The 16,716-nt window shown below is 37.1% G+C and overlaps 2 protein-coding genes across 5 annotated transcripts in view; one reads left to right on the forward strand and one right to left on the reverse strand.

Moving 5' to 3' along the window:
* Positions 1 to 103: 103 nt before the first annotated feature.
* LOC140764798 (probable phospholipid hydroperoxide glutathione peroxidase) lies at positions 104 to 2,517 on the reverse strand. The gene is made up of 6 exons (XM_073103568.1): positions 2,230 to 2,517; positions 1,610 to 1,686; positions 1,325 to 1,386; positions 984 to 1,102; positions 417 to 584; positions 104 to 335 (listed from the first exon to the last, which is right to left on the reverse strand). The coding sequence occupies exons 1-6, from the start codon at positions 2,494 to 2,496 to the stop codon at positions 303 to 305; spliced, it is 726 nt and encodes a 241-aa protein (XP_072959669.1). The 5' UTR covers positions 2,497 to 2,517; the 3' UTR covers positions 104 to 302.
* A 1,578-nt stretch (positions 2,518 to 4,095) lies between these two features.
* LOC140764796 (BEACH domain-containing protein C2) overlaps positions 4,096 to 16,716 on the forward strand; it is a 36,455-nt gene continuing 23,834 nt past the window's right edge. For all 4 annotated transcript variants that reach the window (XM_073103556.1, XM_073103557.1, XM_073103558.1 and 1 more), the window contains exons 1-8: positions 4,096 to 4,209; positions 4,362 to 6,216; positions 7,977 to 8,764; positions 9,293 to 9,991; positions 11,267 to 11,401; positions 13,331 to 13,435; positions 13,594 to 13,707; positions 15,419 to 15,495. In XM_073103556.1, the coding sequence (XP_072959657.1) occupies positions 4,368 to 6,216; positions 7,977 to 8,764; positions 9,293 to 9,991; positions 11,267 to 11,401; positions 13,331 to 13,435; positions 13,594 to 13,707; positions 15,419 to 15,495 (3,767 nt within the window). In that variant the 5' untranslated portion in view covers positions 4,096 to 4,209; positions 4,362 to 4,367. The remainder of the gene's footprint in view (positions 4,210 to 4,361; positions 6,217 to 7,976; positions 8,765 to 9,292; positions 9,992 to 11,266; positions 11,402 to 13,330; positions 13,436 to 13,593; positions 13,708 to 15,418; positions 15,496 to 16,716) is intronic.

The following is a 16,716-nucleotide window of genomic DNA, read 5'->3' on the forward strand; positions in this document are numbered from 1 at the left end:
GTTTCAATTTCTGGATATTTGCTGCTTGAATTTCCATTTGCAACAAATTTGATCTTATTATTCTATGGAATTATAGCAGTGGATTTGAAGGTTACGAGCCCCATAAAGTCTACCATATAAAGCTTTATTAAGTACCGAATGCTTGCAAAGCTCAATATTACAAACCAGATAAAGTTTCTGGGAAGCTGCAGAATTTACAAACTTTGAGAATTAAGGAAGATAGTTGCAATACACAAGCCAATCATAACCTAGAAGATAAAATGCCATCATCCTGAGCATAACAGAACTCCAAGCACGCAGCATTAAGAAACTCCAAGCAGCTTCTTGATGTCCTTCTGCAAATGTGTGCAAAGTGTTATGACAACCTGCAATTCCAAGAGAGCTCAAGGGATATGTTGCGGTAATAATCGCTTTACCTCAATGCTTGATGGAGAAGTAGTCGGGGCATAGCGGTCTACAACATTCCCTTCCTTGTCTACCAAGAACTTTGCAAAGTTCCACTTGATGCTGTCCCCAAAAATACCACCTTTGCTAGACTTCAGAAACTTGTAGATAGGAGCAGCATTACTACCATTCACGTCAACCTAGACCAGGAAAGAAAATCTAATAAGTTGGTGCTGGTTTTCTTCTTATCAGAGTATCACATCTCCAAATGTTATTCAACATTTGGACTGTTGCTATTCTACCTATGATTATATAAGATTTGTACCTTTTTGCATCTTCTGGTGTTCAAAAATGACAAAAAAGAATGATGAGAAGGTGTTTGCTTCTCAAGTTCTCATATAAAAAATAACACAGTAATTTGTATGAAGCAAAAGCAGGATGATTTCAGTACGTCATGTTGTCTGCCTACCAAACATCTTCTAGATGTCCAAATCATTTAAGCGAAATTGATATATGCTTTGCGCATTAGCTTTATAATTTCACAGAAACATTTTATATAATAATGATGGAATAGAACCTCCAAACTTTGATCGAAATACCTTGTCGAAGATCGGGAACTCAGCTTTAAAGCGAGTGCAAGCAAATTGGGCAATCTCTTCATTGGTTCCTGGTTCTTCTGCACCAAACTGATTGCATGGAAAAGCTAGGATTTCTAAACCTGAATTGTAAGAAGATAGCAAAAGCATTTACACAAAGTATTTGATTCAGAAATAAAATATCATACATTTTGCTACCTAAATCTCTTACTAAATCAAGTAGACTATTTGAACATTTAATTAACACATAATGAAAGACAAGGCATTAAATGATGATGAACTTATTAAAGCACAGACCAAATAAATTGAAAAGGAGAACAGCATTTAAATTGCCAGGCACTTACCTTTATCCTTATATACCTCATACAGCTTACTCAGCTCCGTGTAGTTAGAATTTGTCAATCCACTGAAAAAGGTAGTCAAAGAAGATGCATCAAGACTTTAAATATCTGTTCTCTTGCAAGTAGACAAAATTATCCACTAAAACAAACAATCTTACTACAAATAAAAAAGGAAGATTCAACCAGTCGTTATTCTAGATTGCCTAGCTACTATCTACCAGGAGATTAGTTAACGTAAAATAAAAATAATAATAATAAAGGAACAAAAGTAAGGATTTAGGGTGCTACCATTTAGAGGCAACATTCACTATCAGCAGAACCTTCCCCTTATAGATGCTGAGATCTACATCATTTCCTCTTGCATCCTGCAAGCTGAAGTTATAATCTCCGTACATACTCGATAGTAGAAATCCATACTATTTAAATGACAGAGAAGTATGATTGAATTCCTTTCTAGATTGACAAGCTTTTTATTTTTATTTCTTGATCAAAAGCCCTAAGGGTCAGTTTCATTTCGTATATATTGACAAGCTACTATCGACCAGGAAATTAGTTAATATTTCAAAAAATAAAATAAAAAAAGTAAGGTACTACCACTTAGATTAACAAGATAACACTATGCATGAAAAGTTAAATCCAAGCTGAAGAGCCAGCATAAAATCTACAATAGATTCGCTCCACGAATGATCTTTAAACATAAATGAATCCTATTTCATAAATTCTACCTAAAATTCGAACTTAAATCCACGCACAACTATTTGAACAGGAAAATCCCCAAGTCAACCAGCAGAAAGAAGAAAAAAAAGCTCATAGCTAAAACAAATCGAGTGAGCATCAAAATTAGATTTTTCGAAATACCCAACAAAGCATAACTAATCACGATCACAGAGGAAGGTGATGACGATCACCTTCACAGTGAAGTCGTGGACGGAATTAGCGGACTGGCTCGCCATCTCAGAAGCGAATCTGGAGGAGAGAGAAGGGAGCAAAGAAGGGAAGCGAGTGGGTCTTCGGGGATCACGCCTAGGGAAAGAAGGGGTGTTTGATGGGTTTAATCGAGGGGTGTTCCGAGAAAAGCAGGAGAGGTGTTTGGAGAAATGGAGAGAAGAGGAGGACAGCCTCGGATATCTGAAGCAGAGCAAGCGAGCGAGAGCGGTGGGAGGGGAAGAGATCATAGATGGTGAACAAACAAATAATACGAAGGAAATATTATACTCTATGGTGTTACAGTTCAAACATTATATTTTTAATTAAAAATAAATAAATTAATCCAAAATATATGACTCACGTTAAAAATAGAGTATGATCCGATAACATGCGTCTCTTTTTCTTACATGGTGGTGTTACTACACGCCACGTGTGTATATAATTTACAGTAAAAAGTCCTTCAATTTTCTAATCCGCAGAAATAAACCTCTCATTTATTAAATTATAATTTCTGGCCTTTTTTTACTGGTTTAGCATTAACAAATCTCAAAAAGATTGAATGCATCACTTATACGTATCGATTATACAAAATATACGTAATAATTTAAAAAAAATATATGTATCGAGATTTAAGAAAAAAATCGAGCATCATTTATATAATTTATACACATTGACTATATAAGATTACGCTCTAATTTCAAAAACGTCATGTATCACTTATGTAATATATATACGCATCGCTTATATAAAATGTATGCTGTAATTTTCAACGACGTGCGTATTGAGATTCCACGAATCACTTATATAATTTATATGTATTGCTTATGTAAAATATACCTTTTAATTTTTAAGAATAAATTAGTCTAAAATCAATAAAAAAAACCTAAATTTATAATTCGATAAATGAGGCGCCTATATTACACCCCTAATCCTTAAATCATTGCTCATTAGAAACCTCATCCATGAGGCTTTTACTCTTCTCAGTAGCTTTTCTAAGTTTAAAATCACCCAGGTATTCACGAACAAGAATATATGCATGCATGTATTCTTATTACTAGAATGTATTCCTCCTACACATATGCATGCATGCCAGCATATAAGAGCGGATGACATAGTGAGATAGGTAATGAGCTCATAAAATATACCCTTATCGAAGAATAAATAGATATCCATCTATTACATAGTTAAACTGTCACTTAATCTGCTAGGAGTGGGCTTGCGATTGTGTCTAATTAATGTACAGACAAGTACTCAAAGGGAAGTATAATAAGTGCATTATTAACGACAAAGAGGGACAATTAATTAATCTCAGGTTTAATTAATTAATCTCGATATTCATAATTCATGGCACAGGCACGTTGACCATATTTCTTGCTTGGTTTAAAGTGAAGAGTCACTTTAATATGTCATCGGAATGATGGCTTCTGACTTGATTACCCATCAAATTTATTATTAAAAAAATAAAAACAAACAATTACTGTTTATTTTAATTGTGCTTAATCGCCTAAATCCTATGAATCATTTGATTTCTAAATTAATTATTAAGTCAATTAAAAAAAATATGCATACATTTTTATTGAAAAAGAGAAGAAAAGCAATGCATACGTGATACAAACTAACTTAATATATAAGGACGAATTACTACCGAATCATGAATAATTTGATATGAGCACATTGCGAGGATTCCTTTCTCCGGGTGCGGATTTCACGATATCGGATTCTAACCCGAGTTGGATAAACTAGGCAGTAACACCCGATCTCTAAACCGGATCCAAAACCCGTCCGGGTCTCACCCGGCCAAACCCAACCTAGAAAATAGCCGTAAACCGCTAACACTAATACACTATCAGCCGGTCTATTTCCTCTTCTCCTCCCAATCTCCATTTCTCTCTCTCTCTCTCTCTCTCTCTGCACCCTCCTTCTTGATCTCTCCATGATTCCGATCTCCTTTTAACATCACGGTAAGATCCAATCCTTGCAGTTCTTTTTTCTCTCTCTTTAGATCTCTCATTTACTCGGTCAGATCTACATTATTAGTGTTAGTTTTTTTTTTCTCCGCAACTCCCTTTCATTGACTCTAATATTGTTTATTTTAATTATTTTCTTGTTGTAGGTATCAATGGAGGACGATCCGCCCAACTTCGTAGTCAATGCTTCTCCCCCCTCTTCGGCATCGTCACGGAGTGCGAATCCCCCGGCGGAATCCTTTCTTGGCGCCGGAAGCCCCCCGAGCTCCGTTATCGACGAGGACGACCTCTTCGAGCCCGTCTGCCTCCGAGATCTTGATCTCACCTTTCCAGATCCCGATGGTCTGAGCCGCTCGTTGGGCAACGACGCCGCGTCGGACGGCTCCGGGCGAACGGCGGCTGAGCTTGACGTCGACGCCGCTCTTTCTCCCTCCGTGCGCTCCGATACGCCGCAGAGCCCGTCCCCGCTGGCGTCCATGGAGCCGCCGAGGAATTCGAGGGCGAAGCCGGCGATGCCGGACGTACCGGCGGAACTGATTCACCTCGTGGATTCGGCGATCATGGGGAATGTTGAGAGCTTGGAGAGTCTCAGGTCGTTAGCGTCCGGCAGCGGGGGAGAGGATCTTGGTGACGTGTCGAGATCGGTGGTGGATGCGCTTCTTGCGACGATGGGAGGCGTAGAAGGTCTTGACGAGATTGGCGGCGGTGGTGGGGCGGGTAATCCTCCCACTGTGATGCTGAATTCGAGAGCTGCAGTTGTTGCCGCCGAGCTGATCCGGTCCCTTCCATGGGAAGGAGATTCGATTGCCCTCATGTCTCCTAGGACTAGGATGGTTAGTGGCTTGCTTATTATCTTACGGGCATGCACGAGGAACCGTGCAATGTGCTCAGCTTCTGGTCTGCTAAGTGTTCTACTTAATGCCGCTGAGAAGATATTTACAGAGTCGGGTAGTACGATCTCCTGGGATGGCATGCCATTGTGTCAGTGCATTCAGGTCCTGGGAGGGCATTCTTTGAATGTGAAAGATCTCCATTCATGGCTCGGATTGATTAAGATGACACTTGCTTCTGATTGGTCTAAGCCACTGATTCTGGCATTGGAGAAGGCCACGGGGAGTAAGGAAGCGAGGGGACCGGCATGTACCTTCGAATTTGATGGTGAGAGCTCTGGGTTGCTTGGCCCAGGAGAGAGCAGGTGGCCTTTTTCAAATGGGTATGGATTTGTCACCTGGATTTACATTGAATCTTTTGCTGATACTCTCAACACTGCAACTGCTGCTGCCGCCATAGCTGCCGCAGCAGGGGCAAAGTCAGGCAAGACATCTGCAATGTCGGCGGCAGCAGCAGCGAGTGCCTTGGCGGGAGAAGGGACTGCTCATATGCCGAGGCTCTTCAGCTTTCTCTCTTCTGATAACCAAGGTGTGGAGGCCTACTTCCATGGCCAGTTCTTGGTTGTGGAGTGTGGCAGTGGAAAGGGAAGGAAGGCTTCATTACATTTCACTTATTCCTTCAAGCCACAATGCTGGTACTTCATCGGTTTAGAGCATACCTGCAAGCAGGGTTTGCTTGGAAAGGCAGATAGTGAATTGAGGTTGTATGTGGATGGGATCTTGTATGAGAGCCGCCCTTTTGATTTTCCTCGCATCTCAAAGCCCCTCGCATTTTGCTGTATAGGGACAAATCCACCTCCCACCATTGCTGGCTTGCAGCGGCGTCGGCGGCAGTGTCCCCTGTTTGCAGAGATGGGTCCGATCTATATCTTCAAGGAACCCATTGGGTTGGAGAGGATGAAGCGGCTGGCTTCAAGAGGAGGAGATGCACTTCCTTGTTTTGGGAATGGTGCTGGTTTACCTTGGTTGTCGACCAATGACCATGTAAGAAGTCTGGCAGAAGAGAGCACCTCATTGGATCTCGAGATTGGAGGAAGCTTGCATCTTCTTTATCATCCATCTCTACTCAGTGGTCGATATTGTCCGGATACTTCACCTTTTGGTTCAGCAGGTTAGTAATTGCCCAATTAGTTTTCTCTTTTACAAAATCCATTTTGTCAAAAGTTTCCATTTTACTGCAGAAGATTTCAACCAACTAATGAAAATTTACACAATTATGATGAGAAACCACTATTGTAAGAGCACTTTTTTAAACTTATAGGAATAGATTGCAAATTCTTTGTAAGTCTTCAATTCCACCTTTGATGAAAAGGACGTTCTACTCAGCACAGAAACTTGACTAGGATCACTCACATAATGGTTTAATGGAGATAGAGCTCCTTTAGTAAATTTGTCTATATGGAGATCATTGTATCAACCAAGGGCATATCGACAATCATTTGCTTATTGAGCTACAAGGATGGACAATCATTTTTTCGTTTTATTTTACATACTAATGCTTCAAGCCTTCAACAAATAAAATTTCAATCAAGAATTGCAATTGGGTTGATCAGCCAATGTTTACTAGTTTTATTTGGATCTTATGACAGTTCAACTTAATTTTATGAGTTTTTCTGATTTTTCGTTAATCTTGCTCAATAAAATGATACCTAGTGGCACAGGGGAATTATCTTTCACACAATGCCATGCGACGTGTAGATGTGTCATCGCCTACACGTGATGATACAGTCTATTGTAGCGAACCCAAGCATGAAGATACCTCACTTTCTAATTGGTTGTTGACTTCAGTCAAGTTTGTGCTAGAGATTATACTATAAAAGTAGGTGCAAAGTGCAAAGAAGGATTGAACTTTGAACAAATTTTCTTGGTGCCCACCTAGGGCTATTATTTTGCGTTATTTTACTACCCAGGACAGCTCACACACTACCTCTATGTTATCTTAGAGTTTTACATAATTTTTTATAGGTAGGATATTCCTGAACTTCGAATTATTGTTGGTCAGCTCAAATCCATGGATAATGGCTTGCTAGGTTCTTAATTAAAATAATTAGTTTTAGTTTTGGGTTTCGTGCATTGATGTTAGATGTTTCATATATTAGTTGTATAGGTTATCCATTTTTAAGTCGCCTCGAATATTAGGTATTTGCCTGGCACCTAAGCATTAAAAGGTTCCTAACCTCCCATGTAGTGCCTACAGTCTTAAAAATTGAAACCTCGTGTAGGACCAACCATGTTTCTAATAATGGGTTGTGTAGAGCAATCAGGGAAGTTCTTCACGAAAAGAGAAGAGGACAATCATGAAGCCTCTTTATAATGATGTCACTTATACTCTATAGAAAGATGAAATGCCAGTAGATGTTTTAAAATCTTTAATGGTACTTCTATCTTTTTCCCTCTTTCCATCCATCCTAACGCATCTTTTGTTTCATTATGGAAGAATCATAACAGAAGATGGTTAGCATATGGTGGGAAACTTGAATGATGAATTAATGGATCAATAATGATTTCTTTTATCTTTTTCTCTCTTAGAAGAGCGTCAACTCAGATTGTAAGCATTGATTGAAAAAACTTTCAGTTTCCCTTCTCTTATTCTGAAAAGAGTTGTATATCTAGATAACATTTAAGCCACTTATTTCACATATACTTGCAAGTCTTGTTGAGTGTTGACTTGATCGTTGCTTTCATCTTTATGCATCAGATGGCTCACTATTCAATTTTCTTATTTGACTTTCTCAAGTCAGTGGAATCTTACTATCACCTATTTCATATGACTGAGGAAGTTCCATTATCTTATGGTTTATTTGCAAGTATGTTAGTAATCTTGCTTTTTACCTTGCATCTGACATTGTTCTTTAACTCTTGATTTTTCAGGTGTACACCGAAGGCCTGCTGAGGTCCTTGGGCAGGTTCTTGTTGCTTCTCGAGTGCGCCCTGCAGAATCTTTATGGGCCTTAGCCTATGGGGGGCCGATGTCTTTACTTCCCCTGACAGTTGGCAATGTGCAGATGGATACCTTGGACCCCTTGCTTAGTCATTCTACAGTTTCTCTTTCTAGCGCTTCTCTCTCTGCCCCTATTCTCAGAATTATCTCCATGGCTATTCAATTTCCTGGAAATAATGAAGAGTTGTGTCGAACACGGGCACCAGAGCTTTTGTCGAGGATCTTACGCTATATACTGCAAACACTTTCTACAGTGGAACTTGGGAAAGAAAATGGATCAAGTGATGAGGAAGTTGTTGCTGCGGTAGTGTCTTTATGTCAGTCCCAGAGGAGCAACCATGCATTCAAGGTGCAGCTTTTCAGCACTCTTCTATTGGATCTGAAGATGTGGAGTTCATGCAATTATAGTATACAGAAAAAACTTCTCTCCTCTCTTGCAGACATGGTTTTTACAGAGTCAGCTGGCATGCGGGATGCGAATGCCCTACAAATGCTTCTTGACGGCTGCAGAAGGTGCTATTGGGTTGTTCATGAAGCAGACTCTATTGATACTTTCTCACTTAGCGGAACTTTGAGGCCAGTGGGCGAAGTGAATGCTCTGGTTGATGAGCTGTTAGTGGTCATCGAACTTTTAATAGGAGCAGCTTCACCTTCATTGGCGGCTGATGATGTTCCTTGTTTAATTGGATTTGTGGTTGACTGTCCGCAACCTAATCAGGTATATTTCTTGATCTTTCCTAGTAAGAGTTATTTATGGTAAACCAACATGGACATTGTTGTTTTTCTCAATTTCATTGTGCATATTTCATTATTTGAATTAGGTAAATTTTGGCCAATAGTTCTGTCTTTTGCTTTTGTTGATTCTAAAACAACAAAATTTGGTGTTGAAACATATCTGGTTGTTGTTGTTTTAGTTTTTTTCTGAAACCTTTTGCTGTTTATTTTGTGGATCAAAAGTGAAGCAAAACTAATGTCAAACATCTGTTTCTGCATCTGACCTTTGATTCCCTATAAAGCAACAATAATTAAGAAAACAAAGTCATATTGATAGAAAGAAAAAGAGGATGAGAGAAAATCCGTAGGAAGAGGGGAGAAAGAAAAGCAAAGATGAGTACATTGGCCTAGAGCTTCACAACCATCCTTGCTTTCATGTATTTCATGTCTGATTTCTGTGTTCTTTCTGACCTTTGATTTTAATCTTTTAGTTGTTTGGTAAAGTTTTCTCCTTATTGTTGCTTGTCCCCAGGTTGCTAGGGTGTTGCACCTTCTCTACAGGTTGGTGGTGCAGCCCAACACATCTAAGGCTCACATGTTTGCTCAATCATTCATATCTTGCGGCGGCGTAGAAGCTCTTCTTGTTCTTTTGCAGAAAGAGGCTAAGATTGGTGATACTTCTAGTGTATATGGTGCTACTGAGGCACTGGAGAAAGATTCTGAATTGGGAACTACTATTAGTGAAGAAAAGTTCCAGGGCCATCAAGTGGAATCTCCTGAACAGGACAAATCTGTTTCTCTTGAAGATGACAAACATTGTGAACCTTTGGATAGTGACAATGCCTCTAAGCTTTCCTCTGGTGTGAATATTGAAAGAATGGCATCCCATTCAGAGAATCAACTCCTAAAGAATTTGGGTGGTATTAGTTTCTCAATAAGTGCTGATAGTGCTAGAAACAATGTGTATAATATTGACAATGATGATGGAATTGTTGTTGGAATAATCCACCTTTTGGGTGCTCTGGTTACGTCTGGTCATCTGAAATTTGTCTCAAGTGCTGCTGCTTCAAGTCTACCAGGTAACCTTCCTACAAACACTGATCCTGAAGAAGGAAGCACTATGTTCGAAGACAAAGTTGCTTTGCTACTTTTTGCATTACAGCAAGCTTTCCACGCTGCCCCTCGGAGGCTTATGACTACCAATGTCTACATGGCTTTGATCGCTGCCACGGTATGATCTAAATGTTGCTAATTTAGGATATACTTTTTTTGTACTAAGCGTTTCCTCGCCGTCCTATGTTCTTTATACTTGAGATATTTTAAGGGGCTTGCACTTGTGGAATAACTACCAAACTAGTTGAGCTATGCTCATTTTCTGAACTTGCATAAGAGAACTTATATCGATTTAGGTTATTATGATGTTTGTTGATATAGTAATATAATTATTACACTTAATGTGACATGAAAAGTAGAGATATTTCAGTAAATAACTAAAATGCCTTATAATGGATGGATGAGGAGAAGAGAGGGAAGAGAAAAATGAACAATATGGAAAGCATTATTGAAATAATAGTTAATTGAAGTGATGTCTTTTCAAGAGTAAAATATGAAAATATGATAAGGAAGAAAAGAAGATTAGATATTAGTAAACTAGTATTAAGATGAACTGTTGTTTAGTTACTAAACTAATATAAAGAGGCTTATACTAGAATAAGCTTATTCTAGGCTATTATTGATTTAGGCTAAGTGAATGAATCTTAATGATTTCTCTCATTATGGTACTATCTCCTATAGACTTGCATTACCTCACTAGACTCTATCATCTAATTTTCTTTTGTAACCTATTTCTGATGCCAATGCTCTTGAAAATAATTTGAACCATAACAAAACTTATTGTTTTGTTTTCACTACTAATCTTTTGTAGATAAAAAGTTAGAACTAATTCAATAATTGGTAATCTAGGAAATGCCTCTATAAAGGTTTTAAAAAATTGTATGCGGTAGACGAGACTAGAGATCATGTAGTGCCTAGGCGCTAGGTGAGTGCCCAAAATTCAAGATGGTTAAAAAATAAACAAATAATAGTTAGAGAAGAAGTTAAAATTAATGACTATGATCTTAACAATATAATAATGCATTCTTGTTAAGAACTATAGTTAGCTATTAGAATCCACTAATTCTTCAACATGTACTATAATATTGAATTTTAGAGTCAATTTGCATACTAAAATATAATATTATATGGTTAAGGCAGTAACCTAGGTGAGACCTAAGTGGAGTCTAGTTATATTCTATCTAAGGAAGCAGCCTAGGTGTTAAGACATAAGTTTTTAAAATAATGACTTTTGTACATTATCATCTGATTTCCAATAGTTCCTGCTGGAACAATAATATGATTTGATGCCTGCTTTGTTTCTGTTGATGTTATAGTATATTTTCAATCATTGGTACCTTGTAGATTTCTTAAACTGTGAAAATCTTAGCAAATATATGTACTTATACTGCAGATAAATGTTTCTTCAGCTGATGATGGTCTGAATCTCTATGATTCGGGTCACCGCTTTGAACATATCCAGTTCTTGGTGGTCCTTCTTCGCTCGCTTCCGTATGCATCTAGGACATTCCAAGCTCGAGCTATGCAGGTAAAACACTGGGAATTATCAACTTAACTCTATATGGTGATTCATTTTTATACTTCAGATTTGCTGACTTACATTTTTATGTGTAAATATACATTTTCTTAAATACATCCTTTATGACAACTTGTTGAACTAATAAAAATATGTACTATATGAGGTCATTGTAATGTAGTCTTTGCTCAACAACAACTCAACTGTGCAAATTTTCTCTCTCTATATAAGATTCCAGATATATGTTTTCCGTAACAGTGATATGGTTAGTGACAACTATCTTAGTTCCTGTTAGTGGAAAGAGTATTCTGATATCTCTTTTAGTGGGTTCCATTTGCGGTTATGATTCTACAAGTTATTTTGGAAACACCCTTTGTCAAAATTTGTCTTGTCAGTCCTTACCTCCTGGTGATCTAACCAACCCTGCCAACGCTCAGGAAAGTATCCTTCCTAAAATCATGGAAGTAACTTTACAAATTGACAAAGTAGATAAATTCATCAACATCCATTTGTGTATTTTGCCAACTTTGACCAACTAAATAGGTAGCTACTCTATTTGAATGGCAAATATAGAGAAGAAAAAGGAAATGATACAATAAATGCCTAAAAGGCTTCAAAACATAACTTAAGCATGATGTACATTATATGGTATCTTCAGGGTATGAACTCCCTACTTCCTATTTCTGCTTTTATATATTTAACTTATATTACTTTATATGAATAGATTTTCTTGTCTATAATCTAGTTCATAATGAATAACTAGGGGAATATATTACTCAGCACTGTGGATTACATCCCTTCAAAATAGGTCCCTATGGTCTGATTTCTATAAAAATGATCTGTGTTTTGCATTTTGCAGCTTTACATAATTATTCCATGGGGTTTAATTTTTATAATAGGGATCCCTGTCTTTTCCCTGTTAGTTACTACTTTGTGTTTTAGTTTACCTCAAGGATTAGGTTTAATTTTTATAATAGGGATCCCTGTCTTTTCCCTGTTAGTTACTATTTTGTGTTTTAGTTTACCTTAAGGATTACCCCTGCAGCTTAACGTTGAGAGGAGTAATTTTAAAAAGGTTGGAAACCATATGGACTTGTTTTGTATCATACTAAACCGCATGCACTTTTGCAATTTATGGAAAGGAATAAACATGATTGCCTTGCTTTGCAAACATGTACATGACTTCTGTATTTCTGTATGATTTGTTGTCAGAATTCAGAAGAAACTCATAAGCTGTCCACAAATCAGTATTTGAATATAAGCAGTAATGGTGTTCATATTAGTTACTCCTCTTAAGGAGATTATGCATGTCTATTATATGGTGAAATTGTTAATATTAACAAAACACACACCACATGCGGTAGTTTTTTAGATTTTGAAGCATAGAACATACACAGCACATAATTCATTGAATCACTGTACAAGGAACTCTTTTGTATGTTCCTTGTGTAATGGACATTAATTAGGGACTCTCAATATGTGAGACTTGTACCAATGTTGGATCTGGGGACGCACTGTTGGAGGTCTTTTTTGTGATTTGGACCAGTGAGCAAATGTTGCAAGGTGGTAAATCTCATCGTCATGCTAAGTGATGATGATTGGCAGCTCAGCAAATTTTTTAGCATTTCATTGAGTGGATATTTTATTCAAAATTTTTGTTTAGTCAGTGTCCAAAAAATAAGACAAAATAAAAATTTGGGCCTGACCTTCTTATTTCTTGTGAAATAGATTTTCCAAATACAAATTATATTGATAAGCTTACTTTCTAGAATTCACAATGTTAAGACTCATACCTACTAATTTTGATTTAAAAACTATAAAAAGAGGTAATGTGAATTTTGGCTTTTGAAGTTGTCTATTTGTGGTACTTTCGTGACTCTAATGCTTCTTCCATCCTGCTAATCTAGTTATCATATGAATTTTCCTTCTATGTGTCTTCAGGATCTTCTCTTTCTGGCTTGCAGTCATCCAGAAAACAGAAGCATTCTCATTTTCATGGCGGAATGGCCTGAATGGATTTTGGAGGTTCTGATATCTAACCATGAGGTAATTTTTTTCTTTTGCAAAATAGGAGAAAATTGTTTTGTTGGTTTGTCCTGCTCTTAAATAGAGATTTATGTTACCTCAAAGGCATCATTTTGCTAATATTATGCTATGCTACACATTTTTAGCATGTCTCATTGTAATATCTCTTTATCGTACAGATGGGTACTTGCAAAGATTTAGATGGGGTAAGCATTAGTGAGATTGAAGACCTTGCACACAACTTTCTTATCATTATGTTAGAGCATTCAATGCGGCAAAAAGATGGGTGGAAGGTAAGCTTTTAATTTCTGTCGTAACTGGTTCTGTTTAGATACTCTCTTTCTTCCCCACCTTTGAAGACCTTCTAAAATTTTTTACCGAAGTGCTTTTTGGTTTAACTTATGTTGATTTCATGGTGGATATCAAATGCAATTGAGTAGCTAGTTAGCTACTTACATCTTTTGGTTAAATTGCATAACATCCTAAGATGATAATATTAAAGGTGTTGATAAGAGTTCTGTTACACATAATAGTGTTACATTTTTACAAGGAAAAGATCTGGGAATTAACACAACATAGCCATATTTTAGTATTTAACATAAATACTAGCCAACATGATGAGGCATAAATGCATTCAGGTATCTATTTTTTGCTGTCTCTAGTTCTTTACTCTCTCATAATAATAGGGTTAGGACTTAGATCTCCCATTACCCCAACAATCTTGTTGAGATCGTCGCGGAATCCTTGGCAGTTAGATGAGGGGGAGGAGAAACAGATATTACAGTGCATACGCCAAGCACATGTTGTCAATTTTCGTTTTCTTAAGGTCTTACAGTTTGGGCCTCAAGAGTAGTGTCATTCATGGGTGCCATGACCTGAAATTAGAGTCATGATCGGCCGTGTATCCTAATAGACTTGAGATACACAAAATCTTAACATTAACTTTGCAAATTCGCAATATAAAGAATTCAATATAACTAACAACTCCAAATCTATAACTATAAGCTGTCAAAGAAATAAAGATATTCAAGTTAGACAATCAATGTCTTTTAAACAATTAATACAACTAAAGGTAAAAGTCAAATCCTAAGTAGAAGTAGATAAATTCTGGTGCACTATGTTCATTGACCACGCCTATTAACCTCTGAAATTTATTAAGAGAGATTAATAAGTCAACAACTATAGCTCAGTGGGTGAATCCATTCAAAGCTAATAGAACCAAAATTCATACGATATGCTATGAAAACCAAACCTCAACAATTAATAACAATAACCAACATACTCATAATGTGAATAATCAACTGATAACATGCTCAATTTTATTATGTAGATCTTTAATGAATGTCATACTTCTTATTTTAGGTCTATGCCTATGGATCCATATCAACTAAAAGTCATCTTAAGATGGCGCTCAAGTATTTTTTATATAGCTGATTTGATTAGGATCACAAGGAAGCGTCAATATGTGATAAACGCATTCTATTTTGGAAGAGATTAGAGTAATGTCAAATAGATTTTTGATCTTGTGTGAGACTATTCCCTAATCCCACGATCAGGAATAGATTTGTTCCTTAGACTTTAAAGTAGATTTGAGTCACCATAAATAGGTGCACGAAATATATCTAGCTTGAGACTTCTACGATGGGAAAGGGAGAAAAAGAATGAGAAGGAAAGAAAGGGGAGAGGTGGGGGCTTAGTGGAAGAAAAGGAGAGGTCTAGGGTTTTATAGGTAGGGTTTCATCAAAATCTCATCCCCAAGGGCAACCTAGCCGGGGATTTTGCAGTTTTGAAACCGCTCTAGGGAGTGGAGGGGGAAGAAGAATGTTGGGTCATGTGCGTTGCATGTGACCGCCCGATATATAAATTGGATATTACAAGTGGCCTTATGTAATGGATATTGCTCAATATTTCACAACCTATTCCTTTTCATTTATTTGAGTTTTTGTATTTAATTCATTCTGGGTATGCTGTACTAAGTTACTTATTACTTCTTCTATCCTGTAGGATGTAGAGGCAACAATTCATTGTGCAGAATGGCTATCAATGGTTGGAGGATCTAGTACTGGGGACCAACGAATCAGGTATGCAAGTGAAGCAATTATTTCTATTGCTTAAAGGACATTGCTGTTATTTCATGTCATAGTTTGTGCTAAGACTGTTGCCTGAGAATGTTGTCTATCACCTCTTTAAAAGATTGGATATTGTAAGCATGCTTAGCTTATTTCTAGATGATTTATTGTATACAATCATAACAATTGGTAAATTTTCCCTTCCAATTAATTGGTTTAGCTTGACACAAGCCTTGTACAAGCTTAGCCACAGGAATTTGAGTAATTCAGGGCCTATGCTACTTGGAATGGCTCTCTTGTATTGAGAAATTCTGTCTAGTGGCATTTTATCACAGAAGCCCGTGACAGCTGCATAAAATAAATATCGATCTGTTTTTTTTTTAAAGTTCTAAATATTGTGGTTGTTTGGGCTCTCCTGTAAGCCTTGCACCTCTATTGAGTAATGCCTGAGTTGCAGCATCAATATCTGATATTGTGCCAATTTTCACATCTCGCTTTATTGAGAAGGGTTAAAACTTAAAAGCATGAAAAAGAAGCAAAATATAAGGTTTCTAGTATTAATATTCTGCATAAAAAGCTATTATTTCTTGGATTTTATCTTTGATGGTTCTAATGTTTTTTTCTGCTTTCTTAAGAAAATTGATACTGCTGATATTACTGTCCCTTGTAGTCATTAGGCATTCTTCCTTTGATGGGTCAGCACATCTATTTAGGAGTTTTTTTCTGATTTTTCTATTTTGGATTTAAGAAATTTGAAGATTCAAATATCCCCAGCTTTTGCTGAAAAATGGACTTCAATATTCAGAAATTTGTTTGATACGAACAGTCGAAGGGTACTTCTACACAATCTTACTTTTTAATTGGTCACTAATTCACAGATTGGCATTTTTTTTAAACTAAATTGTTGGGGAAAGTGATTTTCTTGATTGTCCGAGTAATGCATTCCAGAGTCCCTAGATAATAACTCTACAAAGTCCAACTTCCCACACTCGAAAGTTGAAAGTTGAAACTATCAAACATTTAATGAATTATGACATTTTGGTTGGTATGTTATCATTGGCAAACCCAATGCAAGTGCCCACACCATACACCGACACCATGCAATCATGCATGGGCTTATCGACTGACACCTGGTCAACAGTACTTATGGGAGATTGCAGAGCCTTAACGTTCTTTACTTGATAACCATTACTAAAATTGGAAACTCGGATGGTTGTTCAAATAGTCGTCGCA

The sequence above is a fragment of the Typha angustifolia genome, chromosome 8 (assembly GCF_048772165.1).
Source record: "Typha angustifolia cultivar Huaian chromosome 8, ASM4877216v1, whole genome shotgun sequence".
NCBI lineage: Eukaryota > Viridiplantae > Streptophyta > Magnoliopsida > Poales > Typhaceae > Typha > Typha angustifolia.